Below are 23,926 nucleotides of genomic sequence, written 5' to 3'. Positions count from 1 at the left end.
AAGTCAAAGGCAGTCAAAGGCAACGTTCACACAATACAGAGATTTTGTAAATTCGTAATTTGTAGTATGCCTTAATATTTTTAAAATTATCACGCTCATATAGTTACTTTTTCACTTTACATTTAATATTTTTAAGAACCAGTTAATAAATATGTTCATTTCTTAAAACAGGAAACATCAAAGTTTCCGAACGTTAAATGAGTGCAGTCTAACCACAGACAATTATCAATTCTGTCATTTCCGGTAATATCGCTACGAGTTGCGAGCGGAGAACATCACGGTCCTGTATTCTACCATATAATTTCTAAGAAATAGTGTGAAAATGTCGCTCATCTCCGCTCGTTTGGCCTCCTCGGTGGCCAGGCGCTTGCCCAATGCCGCTACACAGGTAATTATGGTTGAAATTTTTATAATTTGATTCCATGATTATGTACTTGGGTAACCAAACCTACCGCAATGTCGTCCATTCCATATAATATTATCTTAAATCATGCCAAATGATCTTAGGACGGCTTTATAAGTAGTACTTATGCACTAAAGTAGCCTATTGGACTAATTTTATTTCAAAATAGAAATATATTATCGGTTTCCAAAAGTGATGTTATGTAATAGAGGGCGATTGACTGCTTGTCAGATAGCATGTCCATGGTGCTTAGATAGACGATTTTCGCTGTAATAATGTTAAAATCTACGCGTTTTATTGGACAAAATGTTGTATGAGAGAGTTTTTTATAATTAGATAATGCATTTGTTAGGTTTCGAAAGTCGCCATCCCGGCGGTTACAGTGGCTGCGCGCAAGCTCCATGTCTCGTCTTCACAACGGGCTGCCGAAATCTCCACAATCTTGGAGGAGAGAATCCTCGGTGCCGCACCCAAGGTTTGTGCTATTACATAAACATACATGTCAACTAGATCTGTCAGCTGTTAAGATCAATAGTCGATTTGGAGGTTATATCTATCTTTATTTATGAAGATATATCAAGGACATAGTAAAATATGTAAAATAATAAAAATTTACCCTTATCATTATAATTAATGAATATAAATTTAATTTCAATAAAATTATAATCAATTGTTACAATACCTCATATTACGTAAATACAAACAAAATATAACAATTTCGTATTGGTAAGAAGTATGTAATGATACATTACAGGCCGATTTGGAAGAGACTGGCCGTGTGTTGAGCATCGGAGACGGTATCGCTCGTGTGTATGGACTCAAGAACATCCAGGCTGAGGAGATGGTGGAATTCTCCTCCGGTCTTAAGGTGGGTTTATTTGTTATAATAATAATGTTTTCTTATAACATAGTGGAAGAAAAATATGGTGAGGAAAAGTATGAAGTATGTTTAAAAATTGAATTTAAAAATACATTTTCTTACAGCATAGAATAATGCATATATCCTTATTAAAATTCAATCATCTAAAATCTAAAGTATTGTTTTAATTGAATTTTTATCCAGTGTGACTTTTAATGTGTGTGTTGAAATCAAAATTGTCTATAAATTTCTGTAAACTACCCATATAATACGAGAAAATATCTGGATAAGTGCATCCATGCCTTTTTCTCCCTATAAACCAAATTTTTTATTCATCATTACATAAATGTGCTATATGTATACCCAAAACAAGTGTCTTAATAGGTTGAAATAACTTAGTCTATATAAACAATTAAATTATATTAAAAAAGCCATAAAATCACTGACACTATTTCATAAATCTTGAAATAATACTTTTTATTATACTTATTTATTATTAACTGAAATTTGTGTAAAATTGTTAAGATAAATTTTGTTGGTATCACCTTTTTTTATTAAATTGAGATATAGATTTTATAATATGACCTAAATAGTTAAAGGGAGAATTGTTCTTAAAGTTTTCTTTTGTAAAATATGTGGTTAGGGAGCCAGGTGCAAATTTGGTTAACTATTTCCTCTCAAGAGATAATTCGTCAGACGCATGAGAGTATAGTATTATAAAGCCTCGTGAACGTCAGCTGGCGCTCGGTTGGGGGGGTGAGCGGTTGTAGCCTCCCACGCACATAGGAAAAAAAATACATTCATTCATTCATTTCCTCTCAGCTAAAAATTTGTCAAATTGTAGCTAACCCAATATCTCAACGAAAAAAAATAGTCAGCTGGTTACAACATGGTGTATTATACGTCAGCTGGTGTCTGGAACATGAAAGTTAAATTTAAAGAAAAATTTATTTTCCGTTATTTCCTCTCAAACAAAAATTTACCTGATGATAGCTTATATGTAACTGTGGATAAATAAGTAGCTGGCTGTATCTTGGTGGAAAAACCGTCAGCTGATACGGGAGGCTATAACCGCTCTTCCCCCCAACCGAGCTCCAGCTGACGTTCACGAGGCTTCATAATACTATACTTTGATGCATTTTACTAATTACCGCTTGAGAGGAACTTGGTCATAAAATCTGCTGCTGGCTCCCGGACCAATGTAAACCTAACCCTTTTCAAAAGTAGTTTTAATACCAATATATATAATCACTACCTACTAATTAGAGAATAATCAAATTATTATTATTTGTATTTTTAAAGTATTTACATGAAATTTTTGATCAATACAATCATCATGAATATGTGAATGATGATGATAATTTCCCTTAGCTTTATCATGTCATTATTTAAAAAAAATATACTTAATATTATGTTTATTACTGGTTAAAAATGTCCTTATCAACTATGTACTTGTTTTTATTCACATATCTTGGAAATATAGGTAAATATATATTTTTACTTCCATGATTATGCAATATTTGCATGACCTACATAACATGTATATCAATGAAACCTTACTGAAACGTCAAGAATTGTTTTATAAATAGGTACATACAGGGTGATGGTGTCCTATCAGTGGAACTATATGTTGTATAATATATTGATTACAATAAAAAAAGACTGACAACCAAAAAATTATAATAAATATATTTTTACTAAATAATTAAAAATTCCTGACCATTATACGGCTATGTCTAAAAAAATATATGAATCTATACTTAACTACAACTCAAACTATCAATAAAAAAAATCATTTACCATTATAAGGTCTATTATGTCTATTACATATTAATCCATTCTAAATCTGTGAGCTGCTAAAATAAATGTATACATATATGTCTAAAAAAATATATGAATCTATACTTAACTACAACTCAAACTATCAATAAAAAAAATCATTTACCATTATAAGGTCTATTATGTCTATTACATATTAATCCATTCTAAATCTGTGAGCTGCTAAAATAAATGTATACATATAAATAACTAGATTTCCGCCCGCGGTTTCGCCCGCGTTTTCAAAGGAAAACCCGCAAAGTTCCCGTTCCCGTGGGATTTCCGGAATAAAACCTATCCTATGTGTTATTCTGATGTATAAGCTATATTGTGGTAAAGTTTCATTCAAATCCATTCAGTAGTTTTTATGTGAAAGAGTAACAAACATCCATACTTACAAACTTTCGCCTTTATAATAGTAGTAGGATCTAACATATTATGTTATTACATTGACCAGGGTATGGCCCTCAATTTGGAGCCGGACAACGTCGGTGTGGTCGTGTTCGGTAACGACAAGCTGATCAAGGAGGGCGACATCGTCAAGCGTACCGGCGCTATCGTGGACGTCCCCGTCGGCGAGGAGCTGCTCGGTCGTGTTGTGGACGCCCTCGGAAACCCCATCGATGGCAAGGGGCCCATCAATACCAAGGGACGCATGCGTGTCGGTGTCAAGGCGCCCGGTATCATCCCGCGTATGTCTGTGCGCGAGCCTATGCAGACTGGTGAGTTCAATATAATAAACATGTTACATATACAGGGTGTAATCGTTAAGTGTGCACAGGCGATTATTCCGTAATTATTGCAGTTATCAAAAAACTTTTTACTGATATCGAAAGCCATTTACCTAATGAGTAAAATGACATTAATAACTTTTTAAAAATAAAACGGGAAATATCCAAAAATTTTACACCAAACACTCCCATACATTTACTTACGGCTTTCGATATCAGTTTAAAGTTTTTTTATATTTTCAATAGTTATGGTATAATCGCTTGTGCACACTTAACGATTACACCCTGTATATGTAAAACACATGTGCGTTAAGATAGGATAAGTAATTTTTTTTGTTTGTGGTTACATAGCTCATAATATATCAAGTAATGTTTGATTTTTTATAATCGTTATATTAATTTTGCCCTTTTTTACTTCAGTAAACTCTACAAAGTCCTTACGTTTCTTAACACCCTAAATGCTTATTAAAGTATCTAGGAATCAATAATCTTTTATTCAAATGTAATCTAATACTTTTTCTAACTGGAATTCAAATGAGCACCCAAAACAACAGCATTACCTTAATGTGGTTGTTACAAAAATGCATACGAAAGTTATCAATTTTGCGTCAAAACTTTAGTACAATTTTTTCAAAATCATCTAATTACATAAATTTAGTGTTAACTCATTCTAATGATAACTTGCCTCAACCAGGTATCAAAGCCGTGGACTCCCTGGTGCCAATCGGCCGTGGCCAGCGTGAGTTGATCATTGGTGACCGTCAGACTGGCAAGACGGCGCTTGCGATCGACACAATTATCAACCAGCAGCGCTTCAACAAGGGGGAGGACGAGAAAAAGAAGCTGTATTGCATCTATGTGGCCATCGGACAGAAGAGGTCCACTGTCGCACAGATTGTCAAGCGTTTGACTGATGCTGGTATGTTTTGTAACTATAGCTGTGTTAAACATATTTTTTTTATTAAAAATACAATAAATATTTAAGGTTGCTATCTTAAAATTAGGTGTTAGGGAAAAAAATTGATTTGGATTTCTTTTACTTAGTTAGTAACAAATTAATTTAATATTTAAACTGACAATTTAATGATCCAATGTACATGTTTTAGACACTAGAATTATCAAATAATAAATATTCAATGTTCAATCAGCTTATGGTTTCATGTAGACAAAAAACTAATTGTCGAACATACATGTCAGATAGTGTATATCCAATATTGTATCATATACAGTAGAATCCTTTTATTATGACTCCGGTTACATTGACCAACTGCTTATTATGACGTATTACACAGCAAAGTTTGTTTTTCATATAAAATTCTTAATAAAAGTCGGATAAAATGACTTCGTTTATAGTGACATATCGTTTATTGTGACCAATTTTTAATGAATTGTCTGGTTATACTGACCGAAATGAATTCTAAAACTTTAAACACTAATTTCTGTTTGGGAAAATTGTGATATCCGACAACACTTTTTTTTTGTATGTTTTGAGTCTCAATGAGTAGGCATCTCTATTTTGTGTCTCTGTATTAAATACTAACAAAAACAGGAGATTGTTTATTTCCTACAAAATGCTTTGTATGACGTGCGTTTATTATGACGTGTTGGATATTCCCCTTCAATGTCATTATAAACGGATTCCACTGTATAACTATATTTACTTTAACCCTAATACATATAATCACCAGATATAAATATAACTTAAATTATAATTCAACCAGGTGCCATCAACTACATATATGTATAACTATATTTACTTTAACCCTAATATAATTACCAAATATATAACTTATATTATAATTGAACCAGGTGCCATCAACTACACAATCATCGTGGCAGCCACGGCCTCTGACGCGGCTCCCCTGCAGTACCTCGCGCCGTACTCGGGCTGCGCTATGGGAGAGTTCTACCGTGACAACGGCAAGCACGCTCTTATCATTTACGACGATCTGTCCAAGCAGGCTGTGGCTTACCGTCAGGTGAGGATAATATTGTGCGCTGATTCTGAAACTCAAACATTTGAATCAAATATTTATTTAGAAGCGCTTGTGATCGTCATGACATAGTTTTACTATTTACCACTGTGTCTGTGTAAAATATTGTGTTTCATAGGTTATATGTTTAAAACTGTGAATGTGGAGCTTATACAGGGTGTGCCACTATCGGTATACTAAGCGCAAAGAGACTTGTAGTCTTGCATACACTGATAGTATACTCTTTTCTTCTCTAGCTTCGCGCAGCCGGCATATAGCGCTTCCCTAATGTGAGCATTTTGTCTATGAAAACATAATATTAAATGATAGCTCATGTGCGGGTGGCAAAGTTGGGCGGGTTGCTTGTTATGGGTTACACAAAGACTTAAGAATTCATCTATTTGAAAAAATCTGGAATTTTATAAGTATTTTTTATGTACTCAGCGTATGCAAAACTATAACCTCCATTGAGTTTAGAATACTGACACCCTGTATATACAAAAAAAAAAATGTATTAAAAGTGTCTTATGTTGTATAGAAAATACAATATAAGATAATATGAAATTCTGATTTGATAAGTTTTCAATAAATAATACAATATTACTTTGCGGTAATAGTACAATTAATAACTTTATAACAAAGCTAGAATCTAATTTAAATCATTAAATATCATGTGATATCTTATCATGATAAGGATAAGTCTATTATATGAATACATAAATAACTACACAAAATGCTTGATAATATTGTACTCTTAAAAATTTTAATAAATTGTACACAGAAAAAAATTGGTTGTTTGTAAAGTAGGTTTACGATCGAGATGTTTACGTGATAACATAATGCAGTGGCAGCGCTCGAGATGAGACGGGAGATCGTTCCGTCTCTCTCTCGTTATACCTGCGATCGCGCTCGTGAGGTTTTGGTGTGACACAAGTTTCTGAACATCTCACCCGACTAAAACGATTTTAAAAACGTTATCACGTTAAAATATAAGAAATACTAACCAAGTAAATGTTTCCAGATGTCTCTGCTGCTGCGTCGTCCCCCCGGTCGCGAGGCCTACCCCGGTGACGTGTTCTACCTCCACTCGCGTCTTCTCGAACGTGCGGCTAAGATGTAAGAAATTTTGCTCTTTGTAATATGATATAATTCATTTTAACTAAAAAAAATGGTTATGGAACTTTGGATTGCGTATAGTCTTGGTGGTATTTTGATACATTTATTAATGAGAAATTTCTCGAATTTTTTTTTCTATTTGTATTGAAATCTATTCTAATTGAAACCTTAATTTTTTGAAGTGAAACTTTTTTATCGGGGTTGGAAAAAAATTTAGTGTAACATTTTTTCGTTACGCGTGACCTTTTTCCGTTACGCGCCATCTTTTTCTTATCCTTACCACGCGTGATTCGACGTATACTTTCTCCAGCGGAGTAGGGATAGCATATCGTTTTAACAAGATATAAAATAAGGTCGTATAAGTTTCACTTCTTACGTGTGTACACGCACACATTTTTTTATATTTCAACTTTACTAAAAACTAACTAAAAAGTTTTAGTAAAAAAAGTGGGCACATGCTCACTTTATTGTTGCCAAATAGTCTCAAGCGTTATGAACATTTTAAAGATCTGTCATCAGTAATTCAATGGATTAATTTATACACAGGTCCGACAAAATGGGCGGCGGTTCCCTAACCGCTCTCCCCGTGATCGAAACCCAAGCCGGCGACGTGTCAGCCTACATTCCGACCAACGTGATCTCGATCACCGATGGACAGATCTTCTTGGAGACGGAACTGTTCTACAAGGGTATCCGGCCGGCGATTAACGTCGGTCTGTCTGTGTCCCGTGTCGGTTCCGCTGCCCAGACCAAGGCTATGAAGCAGGTGTGTTGAATAATGGGTCTATTGTGTAACTGGTAACACATGTAAATTAAAAAAAAAAAAAAACAGAATCGGTCAATTCTGCTTTTTTTTTTCAATCATAATTGGCCTTTCTGGATATTTTTATAACATTTAATTTTTTACATAACACTAATAAAAAACTTATTTTTAATTTGTTACAATATATTTTGTGTTAATTTGTCAAAATAAACTATGTAGATATCTCAAAAGGCATTTGAATATTGCAACTATGGTATAATCAATGTCATCTCTCGAGTTGCCCTGTTTTTATGGTCGCATTTCAATGTGTTATAATTTTTGAAGTGAAACTACTTTAGACGCGTTGAGAGAAACTTCAATTTCGCGTCATGTCAATACCGTCAAGTCATGGAGTAAGAGCTAGCGCGCACGAGCAACTTTGTCTCCGCAACTATTTTGTCTCTCCCACCTATGCTAGTATGAAAGTGCGCCCACGTAGCGACGCAACTCCCCATACAAATTGATGGGAGAGACAAAATAGTTGCGGAGACAAAGTTGCTCGTGCGCGCTAGCTCTTAGGCGACGATTTTGGTATCTTTGGACTTTGAATATACATTTAACAATATAATATTATGTACGCACAGGTGGCCGGTTCCATGAAGCTGGAGCTCGCCCAGTACCGTGAGGTGGCCGCTTTCGCCCAGTTCGGTTCCGACTTGGACGCTGCCACGCAGCAGCTGCTCAACAGGGGCATGCGGCTCACGGAGCTGCTGAAGCAGGGACAGTATGTGCCCATGGCTATTGAGGAACAGGTAAAATAAAAGTATATTTTTTATGTAGGCACTTTCCAATTGATTTTGACGTGACAACGTCTTATAATTCGATAGAGCCGGCTGCACGCACGAAAAAACATGACTCATGCGGCGTTACCTCGCTCTGAGGCGTTCCATGTAAGGCTTGAAGTGCAAGCGAGAGCGCGGAACGAGGGACAAAGAAGCACAATCGGACGTTGTCACGTTCAACTATCGTCAGTAAACAGACTTTACAGACAACCACTTTTTTAGCTATTGTGTAACTGTAATAATGGTTAGCTTTCTCTGACATTTTAAATGGAATCAAATATTTAAAAAATACAAAGCAAAACAAATTATGTTCTTTACATTTTAATTCATAAGCTAAAAAGTATATATTACAAATTATTGTTCAAAAAATATTTCTTGTAACTTTGTAATAATTGTCTTGTTTAAGTACACAAAAGCCTATAATAATTATTACTCATTCATCAGGTTGCTATCATCTACTGCGGTGTCCGCGGCCACCTAGACAAACTGGACCCCACCAAGATCACAGCTTTCGAGAAGGAATTCACCCAGCACATCAAGACCAGCCACCAGGGTCTGCTCGCCACTATCGCCAAGGACGGTCAGATCACACCCGAGTCTGACGCTGCCCTCAAGAAGATCGTCACTGACTTCCTCGCTACCTTCCAAGCGCAGTAAAGCAGTTACTAGTTTACCCTAAAATTGTACCAGACATTTAATGTTGTGAAGTCTCTGGTACAATTTTAGACTTGTTAAGTCGGTCACTGCCATCTTTGCCAGTGATTAGTAGTTCTCATTCGCACGGACTGTATTGAAAGTGAATACAATCATGGAATGCATATTTATCTCGGTATCAATCAACAGTGGTTATGTATAAATAAAATCGAAAAATTTATTTGTTGTTTTATTTTACGCCAAAAATCAGAGATTATGTAACAGTACTGTACTGTGTTTCACGTGATATCTTAAAATATGATCCTTTCCTAATCTACTTTTCTGCAATTTTACAGTAATGCAATAATAAAACTACATGCTTTGCACATTACGAAGGTAATAAAGTCCTATATCCTTAGCCTTCCTATTTGTTATATATGAAGTTGGTTAAAATTTTTAGTTACCATAGTTGAAAATGGCAAGTGACCTATTTTTATGAAATCTCTGTTTTATTCGATATATTTGAGAAAGGGCTGTAAATCTATACTAATATTATAAAGCAGACATTTGTCGGGTCAACTAATATTACTGTACAATAATAAATGAGATAGGTATATTTTATCGCGAAAAAAAAATGTTAATAACAGCAGTAGCGTATTAAATTTCAATTAATACCTATAAATTTATAAAGCATTAGAATGTTATATCACAGTATTACCATCCTACAGTATGGCGACGAATGTACTTGTGCAGAGAAACGGAGGGGAACTGGCGGGGGGACGGGCGACGCGGGCCGCTTAATGCAATCACGCTGAGTTTGCATTAACTACCGCGAAAGGACGACGCAGTCGTATTTTTTGTGTAATAATTTTATTATATACATAGGTACTTACATATTCTATTATGACGCGCAAAAACTGTTCCGTTTACGGATGTAAATCTACATTGAAATACCAGAAGGAAACAATATTTCAGAAAGATTGTATTAATTGTATCTGTTGAATTAAAATCAAAGCTATGTATATGTTGTCCTCATTATTTTCTAATCAGATTGTACATCCCAATGCGAATGCATTACTTAGTTAAATGGTATAATATACAATTAAGAACATCCAAAAATAAAGTGTCCACGTAAATAATATTTAGCAGTGCAATATCTGTAATTATATATTTATGAACAAATAATTACATCAGATTTAATAATCGCAATTATTTTGAATGTACATATGAATAAATGATTTCATCATAATATTAATAATCAAAATTGTTTTATTTCCCATTTGTTGCAACCCTAGCGTATTTTCGTGTGGCAGCGTAAGTACCTACGCTGGCGGCGGCATCGCGCGACATCAAAGGCGATTCCTTACTGTAGGAAATAATATTGTAATACTGTGGTTATATAACCAAAAATATCAAATTCATCAACTTTTACCTACAAAACAATTTTGCCCGCTTATCCATACTAATATTATAAATGCGAAAGTAACTCTGTCTGTCTGTCTGAATTTGGTATAGAGATATTTTGATACCCGAGAAAGGACATAAGATAGGTTTTATCCCGGAAATCCTACGGGAACGGGTTTTTCTTTGAAAACGCGGGCGGAAAGCTAGTCATTCTATATGACACAATATGATTGAAATCGGTACCTAGTTTAGTAGGAGTAATGTACACAAGAAACGTATTAAAGATTTTATAGACCAGGTTTAAAAAGAAATTTAATTGGAGATTACTGCAGTCGAAAAACGTAGAATTTTGAAATGATAGAATATAGAATGCAAAATGTCTAATTATTATTGTACTTATCTGTGGTCAATGGTCATATTTGGGTCATTTCGACAATTGAAAATTGAAATTGACAAGTGATAACATAGAGCCGTAGAGGGAGAATGTACTAGAGATCACATCGGCGTATACCCGAACGAGATGGCGAATCCTTACGTCAATGTTGCCAACTATTACAAAAACTTTTTATCCGAAAAACTGGCAAAATATCTATAAATGTTTGGGTATTTTTTTGTAAGATAGGTTTATGAAGAAAAAGACAGATTTGAAAAGATTTTGTTATTTATTAACTTAACTAGCGACCCGCCCCGGCTTCGCACGGGTGCAATGCTGATACTAAATAGTAAATACACTACAGAAAAATTATGAACGTTGTATATAAAAACATAGCGGCCCGCTCCGGCTTCGCACGGGTATAAAAATATATATAGCCGGGCGGCTGGCCGGTACCGCCGCAAACGCTACGTCCCGCAATTTTTAAATCTATACTAATATTATAAAGAGGAAAGGTTTGTATGTATGTATGTATGTATGGTTTTCACGCATAAACTACTGGGCCGATTTTGATGAAATTTGGCACAACCTTTTATTGCGAAATATGTACCACGGGCGAAGCCGGGGCGGACCGCTAGTATATATATATATATTCACTGTTGTATTGTATTGGTTCTTTTTCCACACCACCTGTGAGGTAAGAACCTTAGGTGCGTTTTTTTTAAAGAGGTATCCCCAGTAGGCCTAGTCCTCCTTTTTGGCATGCATCAATATCTGGAATAAATCGGACATTAGGTACTTTATATTATATCTTATTATATAATTATTATATATAATTATAATATCTATTTATATTATATAGAAAAAAAATTGGACTTTGTATGGAAATCTGTCAGCTGATTAGCGAAGTTTCCTTACAAAGTCCAATTTTTTTTTACGAATTCAGCAAAGTTGTAGAACAAAAGTTGTTCAGTTTCATGAGTAGAAGCTCCTGTCTAAATTTTTCAAATGTCTTACCTTTCACCTTGTATATCTATATCAAATGAACAATGTATTCAAGGTATTTAATTGGTTAAGTATTAATGCTGTATTGGTTAAAATCGCTTCGAAAATTAGCCATTATTTGTCGTAAAAAGTAAATGACAAAAAAAGTTATTGTGGGTTATCCATAAGAGATAGACATATACCATCGCGGACTTTTCTGTAGACCTTTTCAATGTGTATAATACTTAGTACATTATTTTGATAAAACTCGTAGGGTTCAGCCAGCGTTTGCAATGTAAGCGGAAAAAATGTAAATTTTTACGACATCACATTAGAAACCTCAAAAATAACACTACTTCTCCACTATTTAATGGGTGTTATTATACATATAAACCTTCCTCTTGAATTACTCTATCTATTAAAAAAAACCGCATCAAAATCCGTTGCGTAGTTTCAAAGATTTAAGCGTACAAAGGGACATAGGGACAGAGAAAGCGACTTTGTTTTATACTATGTAGTGATGACTAATACAAACATAAAAAAAATCTTATAATTAAGAGTTAAGGATGGTGTTGAATCCTTGACCTTCAAAATTATTGACCTTTAAATAAAATTAACTTGTTATAAAAGTTGCGTACCTTGTCATCCACCTCAGACATTTTTTTTGTTGCATAGTGCATCCTAACTTTTATATATTTTCCGCAGATGGATTTAATTAAAAGTGAATAGTGACAGTCTAAAAATAATTGATTTTTAAAATGATCACTTATTCTTGAAAAAAGATTTTCATTAAGGCATCTTTTGAGACATTCTTGAGAAATAGTATGAAAATAATTTTTCTTACTCATATCTCTATTTTGACGGAAAATTTTCTCACTAAATGTACAAATGGCAACTACATCTTTACTAGGATATTGCAGTCCCCCCTTGTCTTTTTTATACAAGAAACTTTTAAATTTATCCGCAGTCAAAACTGACGTACAATCAGGACACTTAAGTTCTTTTTTCAGTTGACTTACAACAAACCCTGCGATATAAATAATAATTTGTTTCGAAAATTCGGTCAGTTTACTAGGATCACTTAAATAGTCGTGGTCATCCATAGTGCGGATAAAATCAATGTCACGTATCTCAGAATCATCAGTTTCATCTATTAGTTTAATTCTTTCTGTGGTTTGTATGAGCCGTGTACATACACAACAACACCTCATAAACTTCCTCTCCACGGTATGTCGTGCAGTTCTAAAATAGTGCAGTGTTGTTGCTCGTGGGAAAGTGCAATGAAATTATTAATTTACCTGAAGACCTGGTCCATGGACTTTTGATTGTTGGGCAGTACTCAGTCGCTCAACAATAATATCCTAAAAAAATAAAATTTGATTTAGTATAAATAGAAAATATACCCCTATAAAAATAAATTAATAACTTGTTTTGTTTATTATGTAGACGTAGCAACAAAATCGGTCTATGAATATTTAAACTACAACATTTAAATCCAAACTAAATGCATCACAAAAATTACTCACTGTTGTAAAAAGTGTTGGAATTGCATTGGGCATCAAATAGGTTTTTTTTTTCGTTTTTCGAAAATAACGCGACTCAAAATGTATAGAACATATTCTGTGACTTTTTCCTGGTAACCAGTTCTTCCTTCCGGTAGCTCGAATCCATCTGTTTAATGTACTTGTTTCTTTTGGAAACCTAAAAAACATATTTAATATTAAAAAAACATTTCACGATTTTGGGGAAAATTTTACCCTGTACTGGTATCCCTAATGTTAATCACATGATTATACCATAAATTTGAAACTACGTAAAAACAAATGGCGTCCTGAACAACAAGAACACTTCGTAATTTAGTCGGATAACACAAAAAAATGTTTACGTCTATTTCGATGAAAATATTATATATTTGTAGATAATTTCACATTAGAGTTAATGAAAATGTATCAACTATATCCAGTTCTATAAAACAATATACTTCAAATAAGTTTACTTACGTGTGAAAGGTAATATTTGGTAATCTTCGTTCCGGCCGATTTTTACAACCAATCACACTACAACGCACCATATTTTCACTTAAAGTCGGATTAAAACAGATCACTGTCAACGTTTATTAAACTTTGAAGTCACTTAACAGCGAGAAAAAACAGAAAACTAGCAAAACAATGGACTGTAGCCGCTTGTTTGGGACAAACTGCCTTTGTCCCCAACAAAAGAAATCGCATAACATGAGAGAAACAAAAAACAATGTTTCTGTCTCGCTTGCTCTTAGCTTTATAGTCATAAGTGTATTTCTCTCACGCATTACTTGTCATTTTAGTGCCTCCTCTATGGTTCATTCTCACTCTACGCATAGAGCTGTTATCTGTGGCGGTGGTCTGATAACGTTGTAACTTGTATCAGCTTCATGCTACGAATCTTAAAACCACTTAAAACTTTATTATTAAAGAAACAGCCCAATTATTAACGAAACATTTTTTTAAGACTTGTCGTAGATGATATCTGCTACAACCTGCAAAAACTGTTCTTAACATTTTAATTGTTTTCTTTAAACAGAATGGATTTTTTTGAAAAAGCACATGTTGTTAGAAATCGTGATGATAAACACAGTAAAGAGGAACAAACTATGAAAAAGCAGTTAAAATTAATGTTACAAGGATATAAAACAAGCAATACAGGAATAATTAAAGAGGCTGAAAATGTAAAAATAGACTTTGATGATTCTACTTCTGTAAGTGGTTTCTCTGATCTTAACTTGACAGGATCTACCAACGAAGAAGATACAAATGTGAGAGAACCAATTGAAACAATAAGCGATAGTAGCGGTAATGAGAAAAAATCCAATTTACATGAACATAGCCATATAATGGATTCATTTTCAAAAAATTATATTGAGAAATCAGAGTCTCCAAATGATACGATAAATGATTTGGCAAGTGATTCTTCAGCTGACGAAAAATATTATTTAAGTGATGTATCTGACTCTTCAGAATCTAATGGTACTAGTTCATATTCTTATAATGAAAATATGCAATCATTGGACGATTTAAAAAACACACTGCATGATATGGCTTCACTTTCTTCCACTGGTTCTTCGTCTGATTCCAGTCCATCTAAATTTGACCCAGATGGTAAATTAGCCTTGCAAATACTTGAAAAATTACAAAGCAAAAGTTTAAGTAAAGGAAAAAGGAAACTGCCTATTGTTGATAATGAAAGTAATTTGGAATCACCTTCAAAAGAAAAAAAGAAGTGCAAAGCAAAGACGAAGAGGGATGATATTGGGAATAAAAGTAAAATAAATATGCAGGCTTGTCCATCACCACCATATGTATCTATTACGGCAACTGATGTACAACCACAAAGGTTTGACGAGATATTGGGTGATTACAAACATTCTACTGTAAGAATATTACCCTCTGTACATGATACTTCAACATTATATACAGATGATTCCAGTTTCTTTACAGAAGTATGTACAAGAGCTAATATAACTATGGAAAATGAGTCCAGCACAATCATACAGGATATTAGTTTTAATGATGTAAGTGATACAGATGAACAAAAAAGAACTGAACCAAGTAAAAAGAGAGTGTTTCATAAGCGAGACATATCACCAAGCAGTTCTGTAGATGGACATGAAGAAGTAATGTCAGACACTGATGAAACTACTAATTTTACAATATATTATGTGAGGAACAATTGTATTATTGTGTTAAAGCACCCTGCTGAATTATATTTTCACGGTAAACTCCTTGCTCAAGCTCTCGATGGTCATATTGAAGTTGGTGGTTATACATTAAAAGATGAAGAATGTCCTATTATTGCGCCTGTATATTCATATGCACAGTGCTTTAGGACAGTTGAAAATACCAATGACCATAGTAACTTACTTAATAAGTTGAAAACAGTGGGACTGTCTCTAGCAGAAGCTAGAGAAGTTACTGCAAATATAAGTGGATATGATGCAGTATTGCTTTTAAAGCCATTTGAAAGTCCAACCATGGAGTTTGTTGCTAACAACTTTACAAATGTACATTTGTTTCGATATGCAAACAAAGATCTGAGTTTAGAACAGGCATCAAATGTCTTAGGCTGCAGTTTATATTCTAAGAAACCACCAAAATGTTTGGAGGAGAATCCTGGATGGAAATCCGTTATGGAGATTGTTCCAAGTGAGTATTTAAAAGTATTTTATATAATATGTAATTAAAACAATAACCAATCATGAATCATGATCAAATGATTACACATTATGTGTTTGCAACAGATCTATCATACTGAATTGATTACAAGACTTCTCTGTGATTGTTCTGATTCGCCACCTAATTCCTATTACATTTTGAGAGTCAATACAATAGAATCTCTCTTTATTAAATTACATTATAATATAGAGTATGTTTATATGTTATGCCTTTAAGACATTAATTTTGATAATTATTTGTTTTCTAATTTTATTTTATTTTTTCATTTCAGGGGTACCTTTCAAAGGGCTGGCATGTGGAGGCAAGGGTAGCGGCAAATCAACCTTTCTTAGATACTATGTGAACAAACTTTTGCAGAAGACCTCAGTGCTGGTCATAGATTTGGATCCAGGACAGAGTGAATTCACTGTGGCTGGCCATGTATCCGCTACTGTTGTTGATTCCCCAATCTTTGGTCCAAGTTTTACACATTTGAGGGCACCTAAAAGGTAAGTTGGTTTTTTAAGCATTATTTTTGCCTATAGAATATTATGAAACAGATATGTTTAATGTAATGTTTAAAGATACACTGCAGCATAAAATTTTGTGCAAGAAATACAGACCACATAGTCTATCAATGTTTATATTATAATTATTATTCTAACTTATAAAGCTACATAATGATAGTAATGTAATATGTATATAAATTGTATTGCCAGTGACCTGTTGGTGCTTTTCTTTGTATTCAACGATTTTATAATAAAATTTGTTTCTGTTACAGAGCACTCAACATTGGTATAATAAGCACTATGGATAACATAACTCGTTACATAAACGCAGTTAAATCTATAATTGCGTACAGCACAGAGAACTATAGCCATCTGCCCTGGATTATAAATACCATGGGAATGACAAATGCTCTAGGTCTTGAAGTAATTACATTGATAATAATGTTAACTCAACCTAATTTCGTACTGCAGTATGATTCAAATAACCCAAAGAAAAGATTCACTTCTCATCTCAGCCCACAAAATGTATTAGATTTATATAGACAGTTTAGATACAATAAATTATTTAGGGATATATTGTGTCCCGATTTGGAGTATTCGTTCATTCTGGCGCCCGTTGCGGAGACCATTACGACGAGTCGATCTTTGGCTCCAAGAGATGAAAGATATTTAAGTTTCTTGGCGTATTTTGGACAATTAGCAGCGAATATAAAACCCGAAGGATGGTTGCTAGATATTGTACCTTATGAGTAAGTATCTAATTTTTTTTTTGCAAGAATTCTATAATACCTATATGAATTGCCATAAAAGGTAATTTAAAACGGCAACGGCCATTTACTAGTCGCGCCAAACTTCTACTTACAATTATACAGACTGGTAGGTATTTACCTGACTTTCATATTGCCATTCTGAAGCATGTACAACATATCTTATAAGTTTTAAAACATACTAAAATAGTCTCTATAGAACTATAAATTTTTATAGTTTTCCTTGATTTGTCTCCATTTTTTTATCGTGTTTTCTATGGAACGAATCTCGTTCGAAATTTGAATCGATAGAATGTGAATTATTTGAAAATAAGCATTGAACTGTAGCTCAATGTTAGTTATCTTTTTTTTTATTAGCAGTATCCTGAGCTTGTTACGATTTAATTAAAAAAATGCTTGACCTATTTTAAATTTTATTTTACTTGTACATTTATTTATTATATTGTGATGTGTATGATAAAACTGAAAAATGAAACGTTCAGAAACAAAAAACTCGCTTCAATTTGTAAGCTAGAATTAAATACATGATATTATAAGCACTAATAAACAACTTCTTATACCTTCACTATGAATTCTAATCATAATTTTATCAGCATAGTTTTTATCATCGTAACTAACTTTATAGCATCTAAAAATATGATGTACCAAAGATAAGCGGTTGACGACGACAGCTTAATTAATTATTATACCCCAGCCACACTATGCTACTCGTCCTGCTACTCGTGCTGCTCCTCGTCCTGCTCATCGCGCTGCCGCTCGCCTCGATATTGCCGTCCGGCCACACACTGCTCTACTCGCGCGATTAATCGCGACGCTCTTCACTAGGGATGGGTCGTCGACGTATTTTTCATCAACGAGACTAGATAGTTAAATGTCGTTCATCAACTAGTCATTCAACTAGTTAAAATCTTCGACTAGTTCATGTGTAAAATAAATAACTATTATTAAATAAATTCTTAAAACAATAAATTCTAATCTCAATAAAACAATTAATAAATATTTATGCTTTCTTACAAAAATTATACTCCCTAAAAAAAGTATTACTAAAAAACTTATTATCGTTTGTTTTTATAGTTTAAATTCAAAACATTGGTCTTGTAAACCAAAAATATTTTTTTTTTAAAACTTCAAAGAAAAGAATTTATTCTTATCAATAAGACTGTTTAGCCGTTGAATTCAACTAGTGCATTGGTGAGCGATGGACTAGTCGAATCGTTGAGTGTACATATAGACGGTTAATTTAACTAGTCCGTTGATTCCATGACGCCCATCCCTAATTCGCACTCGTATTGCCGGTCCTTTGACTCGCGCGCAAAAGCCGACAGCAGTGAGCAGGACGATGAGCACGACGAGTGGCATGACGAGTAACGTGGCCACACTACGTCCCTGCCTATTTCCCTCGTCACTTCCCATACCACTCGTCGAGTCGTGTGGCTGGGGCATTAGAGCCACGGTTAACATGGGAATGTTTGGATTCAATGATCTAGTGGGAATTAAAACCAATTACGTAGATGGAAGCGTGTCTGTTTGCTGTAACTATTTATTAAAAAGTCCCTTTATTACTTACATAGAGTAATGGGTACGGTTTGTGTTGCTGACCTACTTGGTCAGACATGGTCGATAAAAGGGTTTGAAATACATACTTACCTACCTACTTAATGATATATTTTTTAAAGTTCTAAACACGGGAGGTCTATTTTATCTTTTTCCTATCGGATTATGTTTGATGTTTCTAATGAACGATATAATTGTTATTTCAATACTCGGGAACCTATTCATAATACTTACCTAGTTAATTCAATAGATTCAGATTCAGTCAGTCATTTAAAGTTTATTTTTTTTTATGTCCAACAGTATTTCCCTTTAGCATTCTGTTATTTATCTGTAATCGTTTATTTTCGGCGGTTAACTTTCATCTGTTAGTATTGTGTAACCACACTAATAATTTCTGTGTGTGTATTGTGTATTATGATTAAATTAAAGCATTCAAAAAGGAACCCTAAACTTGATAATTTATGAAGGTAAGAAGTGATGACGTCACTTTCGGTATAGGGCGAAGCCTAATGTTATGCTGTTAGATGTTAGGGTGAAGTCACATTTGCCAGGATTCATATTTTAAAATAAATTTTCATTATCAAGATTCAACTAATAAAAGGAAACGTAAATGTTATCAAAATCGGTACAGCCGTTTTGGTAGATGTTAGTTTGTCTAGGCTCTAAGGACTAGGTAATGATATTCCTCGAATAATTAAGAACGTAAGTCCTTCAAGTGCTTGTTAAAAATTTAAATGTACCTATCTGTCTAATTGCAAACAAGGCATAGCCGTACATTATAATAATATATCATATATGTATGTATTAAATTTACTCATATTCAACGAAATTTCAACCATATAGTTAGTATCGAAGCTAAAACTTATTGGCACGTTTGCCAAAAGCTTCTAACCATAACTATGTGCTTTTACCCTTAACGATTCCTGCCCAGCGCATTGTGGTTTTGCTAAAACCAGTTCGGGCCAAGCTTGCACCTCGTCATGTCTTTTATAATTCATGACGCATCGCCAGCGTCACCCAATGATGTCACGCAAACAATTTGAAGCCAAAGGTTTCTTAGGAAGTTACTAATAGGAATAAAATTGAAGATTTATTCAACCAATCTAGCAAGTAACAGCTACACCTTTGATGCAGTATGAATCTATTTTAATCTGAAATAAATAAGGCGCAAACTTACGCGTAGGTACTTATCCAAGTAGGGCATAGCCCATAGGTAAAACTATACGCGATCTATGTACTATGAAACACTCAATGGATTCAACTTTAAAATATTTTCTTAACATAAATACCATCGGGAAGCGAACCCATAATCTTTTGCTTGTAATACCGACTGTTTTTTAACGGTCATTTCACCGCTGTTGTTCAAAATCGGTTTAGCCGTTATGTAAAATTTTGAATAGGTAGATAAATTAACAAACTCCAGTTGCATGTCTAGATCTTGAATGTGACTTACAAACTGACAAATTATTTAAAATTATTCATTCAGAAATAATAATTGCTATCAATGTAATAGAAAATGAGTAATAGATAATAATTCAGCTCCTGGAACTATGACACATATACCTCGCGACCGCACACAGCATCAGCTGATAACGTTTTGTTTGCTTAGCTTTTTGTTTTTCTCATAAGAACATTTTTATTACACTCAAAACTTTACATTATAATATGTACTTCAAAACTTTTATATGAAAACATATGTAAATGTTATTTATAATCGAAATTAGGTCAGTTTACAGTACATAAACATAATAAATGTATTACCTAAATGTACCATAACAATAATTGCTTGTTACAGGGTACGTTTGAAGGATTTGTGCGTAGCTGTGAATATACCATTCAAAGATAGTATTACAAAAGTCATCAATGGCAAAGTAGTGGGGCTGTGTCAACACAACCCAAGAACACAATGCAAAGAAAGAGTGTTTACATTGGCGGACCAACCACTGCTGTGCCATGGACATGGTAATAACCATTTACTAACTATAAGCCTTTGCTATCAACGAGAATATGGTTTTTGTACACTGATATTTAACATAGGTTTATATTCCATGTTTTAATGTCAATAACCAAATAAAAATGTCAACAAAACATTCAAATAATTAAGATTTTTAAGAATATAATTTTATTTTAATATATCAAGAAAAATTTTAACCTTAAAGTTAGTAAACTTTACTGCTGCTCTAATACATATAAAATGCTTAAGACAATAGAAACATTTACATAAACTATAATAATTTTTAGTTAATTCATCCTTCAAGTAATACCTAAATGACTCAATGATGATGTAACTCGAACAAAGTACATCATTAATATCATATTTGTGTTATCAATATAAGTACTATAATATACAACTTGATTATCTGATAGTGCAAATGTTTGCAATACAAATATATGTCGTATTGCAGGTCTCATACGAGGAATTGATTGGGAAAAGGAGGTTCTGTATGTTATCACTCCCTTGCCTGCTAGCAAGCTGTGCGATATCAACACATTACTGTATGCAGACTGGGTTCCCGACCTGAAGGGCCAAGAAGCACACCTTCCCAAGGGCACAGAGGTTCCTTACAGAATGAACGCACAGCAGCAACAGATGGAATTTATGACTCCTCCCAGAAGGAGATTTAATCCTTTACAACTATTAAAAATGACAAGGAATTCATAAACCAATTAAATTGAAAGCTCGGTTGTTTAGTTAATAAATTTGTAATTGGAATAAATCCAAGACATTCTTAAATTATAAAAGGAAGTCTAATTATGTTAATTCATGTATATTTGAAAGATAATTTTGTACTTACAATACTAATAAAACATAACATAGACGATTGAATTTTAACTTAAATATTCTCCCCCATCCTAAACCTTTGATTTATAAATGCTGTATTAAATTTTATAAAAGTCAAAAAGTCTAGAAAGAATAGTTAAAACATGGGGTTCACATAATTATTAATAAATTATATTAGCATGCAATACCATACTGAAGTTAAAATTTCACACAAAAAATAGATTACAAAATGACTGCCCTAAATGATCAGAATAGAATGGAACATCTCTGAGATGCGTCTAGCTGACAGGCACTCGGCTGAGTCAGAGGGGCTTGCGCTCCATGTCAAATAAACATCCTACATAATTTATACACTATTTTATTGAAAAATTAAAATACAAAATACCAAACTAAACAATAAGTCTCGCTGAGACGACACCGGTCGAGGAATAAATCTATAAATTGAAGAAATGCTACTTGATTATATAACATGATAGTATAGCACGAAATTCTTGTGAGCCCAACGAACGAGGGCCCACCCTCGCCCCCGACTACTCTGTTAAGGCAATTACGCTTATTATTTATAGATAATCTATAAAATATACAAGTACCGATTGTGAAAGGATAGCCACACAAATACTGAGTGGGTGTGCGTGCTACGCGGGCCGCGACATCGCGTCAGCTTTCAGTATCAGAAGGAAGCACTGTGTGGCCGACGTCGCGACTGCTGCAGAGTTCGAGTCGTTTCAAACTTAAGTTTTCAGGCAGTATGCGAACAATTCATAATCAGAGTTCTTGCGACAACAGCACATTTACAGCAGAGAACACTTTGTCTTCTTCTTCTTCTTAACTTGTAACGCGGCGCGGGTCGCCGTCTCGAACACCTCGCGCACGCCCTCCTTGCTCTTCGCGGAGCACTCCAAGTATGCGAATGCGTTTATCTTCTCCGCCATGGCGCGGCCTTCCTGGGGCTTCACCGGTTCCTGCTTCATCTTGCGGAGCTCGTTAATCGTGGCCGGGTCGTTGCGCAAATCCTTTTTGTTTCCGACGAGAATGATGGGCACATTGGGGCAAAAGTGCTTCACCTCCGGTGTCCACTTCTCTGGTATGTTCTCGAGCGAATCTGGCGAGTCCACCGAGAAGCACATGAGGATCACGTCGGTGTCCGGATATGACAGGGGCCGCAGCCGGTCGTAATCCTCCTGACCGGCCGTATCCCATAGCGCGAGCTCCACTTGTTTTCCATCAACCTCTATGTCGGCAACGTAATTCTCAAATACTGTCGGCACATACACTTCCGGGAACTGATCTTTGCTAAACACGATCAACAGGCATGTTTTACCGCACGCACCATCACCAACAATCACTAATTTTTTACGTATCGCAGCCATCGGTCCTGAAAAAGAATGAAACGCAAATAATTACTATGAGCGTCAACGCCTTTCATGACTTATAAATATGGCCGCCGTATAGGAATATGGGAAGGGAGTAGTCAGACAAGCCCTCAAATGTGAATAAGCACCTGAACTAGCGGAAGAAGAACAGCACCACCACATAGTACCCTCACATACGAGGGTTATTATTTAGTATATTTTGTAGATACCTGAAGATTCTGGCTAATTTCTGCAGAATATTGACCTATCGACACTTTTTTAATCGTCTTTGCTCATCACAAGCACTTTCGTTTCATTCGTAAGTCAGTGTTACTATAGAAAAAAACTGAGTTAGAGACCGATGTCGTGGAAGTTTAAAATTAAATATTACATAACAGTTTTGTGTGTTATATTAAAAATAAATTTAAAATTACATTATTAATGGTAAAGTAAGCAAAAATTTATCATTAAAAATAAGAATCAGTACATTGATATCAAAATATTATATTCATTTGTTATCCAAAATTTATTGCAAGTTAAAAAAATATGTCATCACTCATAGACAAATACATTTTTTTTATGACTGACACTTAAATGTACTCAGAGGAATAAACCTATGCTCTGAGCATGGAACTATAGTCATACTGGAACCCAAACTCCTAAGAATAAATAAAAAACTGATAGAATGACCGCAAGTAACCCCTGTTTACCCCATAGGGTAGCCAGCGTGATTGTAAATTTTTCCCCTATTGACGTGCATTAAAAAATCGACTGTCAGTAATAATAGTCTATATGACAAAAATCATTAATAAAATCCGCTAAAAAAATGAAATTTAAACGAGATTCATGCAGGTTTGCTTTTCCATTGAAATAACAAAGGTTTACAACTTTTAAAAT

At 34.3% G+C, this 23,926-nt stretch overlaps 3 protein-coding genes and 1 long non-coding RNA gene across 5 annotated transcripts; 2 read left to right on the top strand and 2 right to left on the bottom strand.

Moving 5' to 3' along the window:
• The first annotated feature begins 229 nt into the window (after positions 1 to 229).
• On the top strand, positions 230 to 9,358 carry blw (ATP synthase subunit alpha blw, mitochondrial). The gene is made up of 10 exons (XM_090110664.1): positions 230 to 388; positions 756 to 878; positions 1,158 to 1,271; positions 3,538 to 3,802; positions 4,506 to 4,730; positions 5,621 to 5,790; positions 6,806 to 6,900; positions 7,447 to 7,666; positions 8,287 to 8,454; positions 8,929 to 9,358. Exons 1-10 carry the CDS (start codon positions 323 to 325, stop codon positions 9,139 to 9,141), a joined length of 1,659 nt encoding a protein of 552 aa, XP_089966790.1. The 5' UTR covers positions 230 to 322; the 3' UTR covers positions 9,142 to 9,358.
• A 3,773-nt stretch (positions 9,359 to 13,131) lies between these two features.
• LOC149901630 (uncharacterized) lies at positions 13,132 to 14,220 on the bottom strand. Its single transcript, XR_016457636.1, has 3 exons — positions 13,879 to 14,220; positions 13,405 to 13,579; positions 13,132 to 13,239 (listed from the first exon to the last, which is right to left on the bottom strand). It is a non-coding gene; the product is annotated as an uncharacterized LOC149901630 (long non-coding RNA).
• A 95-nt stretch (positions 14,221 to 14,315) lies between these two features.
• Positions 14,316 to 21,557, top strand: LOC149901629 (polynucleotide 5'-hydroxyl-kinase NOL9). Its single transcript, XM_090111330.1, has 5 exons — positions 14,316 to 16,056; positions 16,358 to 16,574; positions 16,847 to 17,323; positions 20,691 to 20,857; positions 21,301 to 21,557. The coding sequence occupies exons 1-5, from the start codon at positions 14,439 to 14,441 to the stop codon at positions 21,555 to 21,557; spliced, it is 2,736 nt and encodes a 911-aa protein (XP_089967456.1). The 5' UTR covers positions 14,316 to 14,438.
• Rho1 (ras-like GTP-binding protein Rho1) lies at positions 20,995 to 23,375 on the bottom strand. Of its 2 annotated transcripts, none has more exons than XM_090111333.1 (2): positions 23,260 to 23,375; positions 20,995 to 23,052 (listed from the first exon to the last, which is right to left on the bottom strand). In XM_090111333.1, exon 2 carries the CDS (start codon positions 23,045 to 23,047, stop codon positions 22,469 to 22,471), a length of 579 nt encoding a protein of 192 aa, XP_089967459.1. In that variant the 5' UTR covers positions 23,048 to 23,052; positions 23,260 to 23,375; the 3' UTR covers positions 20,995 to 22,468. The 2 variants fall into 2 exon arrangements, with proteins under 2 accessions (XP_089967459.1, XP_089967457.1); XM_090111331.1 differs by having other exon boundaries at positions 23,179 to 23,336.
• Positions 23,376 to 23,926: the final 551 nt, after the last annotated feature.

This window comes from Colias eurytheme, chromosome 16 (genome assembly GCF_061535395.1).
Source record: "Colias eurytheme isolate Ceu_HAF_F1 chromosome 16, ilColEury1 Martin Lab GWU primary, whole genome shotgun sequence".
In the NCBI taxonomy this organism is placed as follows: Eukaryota; Metazoa; Arthropoda; class Insecta; order Lepidoptera; family Pieridae; genus Colias; species Colias eurytheme.
The sequence above is the reverse complement of the archived record's forward strand: the minus strand, read 5'-3'. Positions and strand labels throughout refer to the sequence as shown.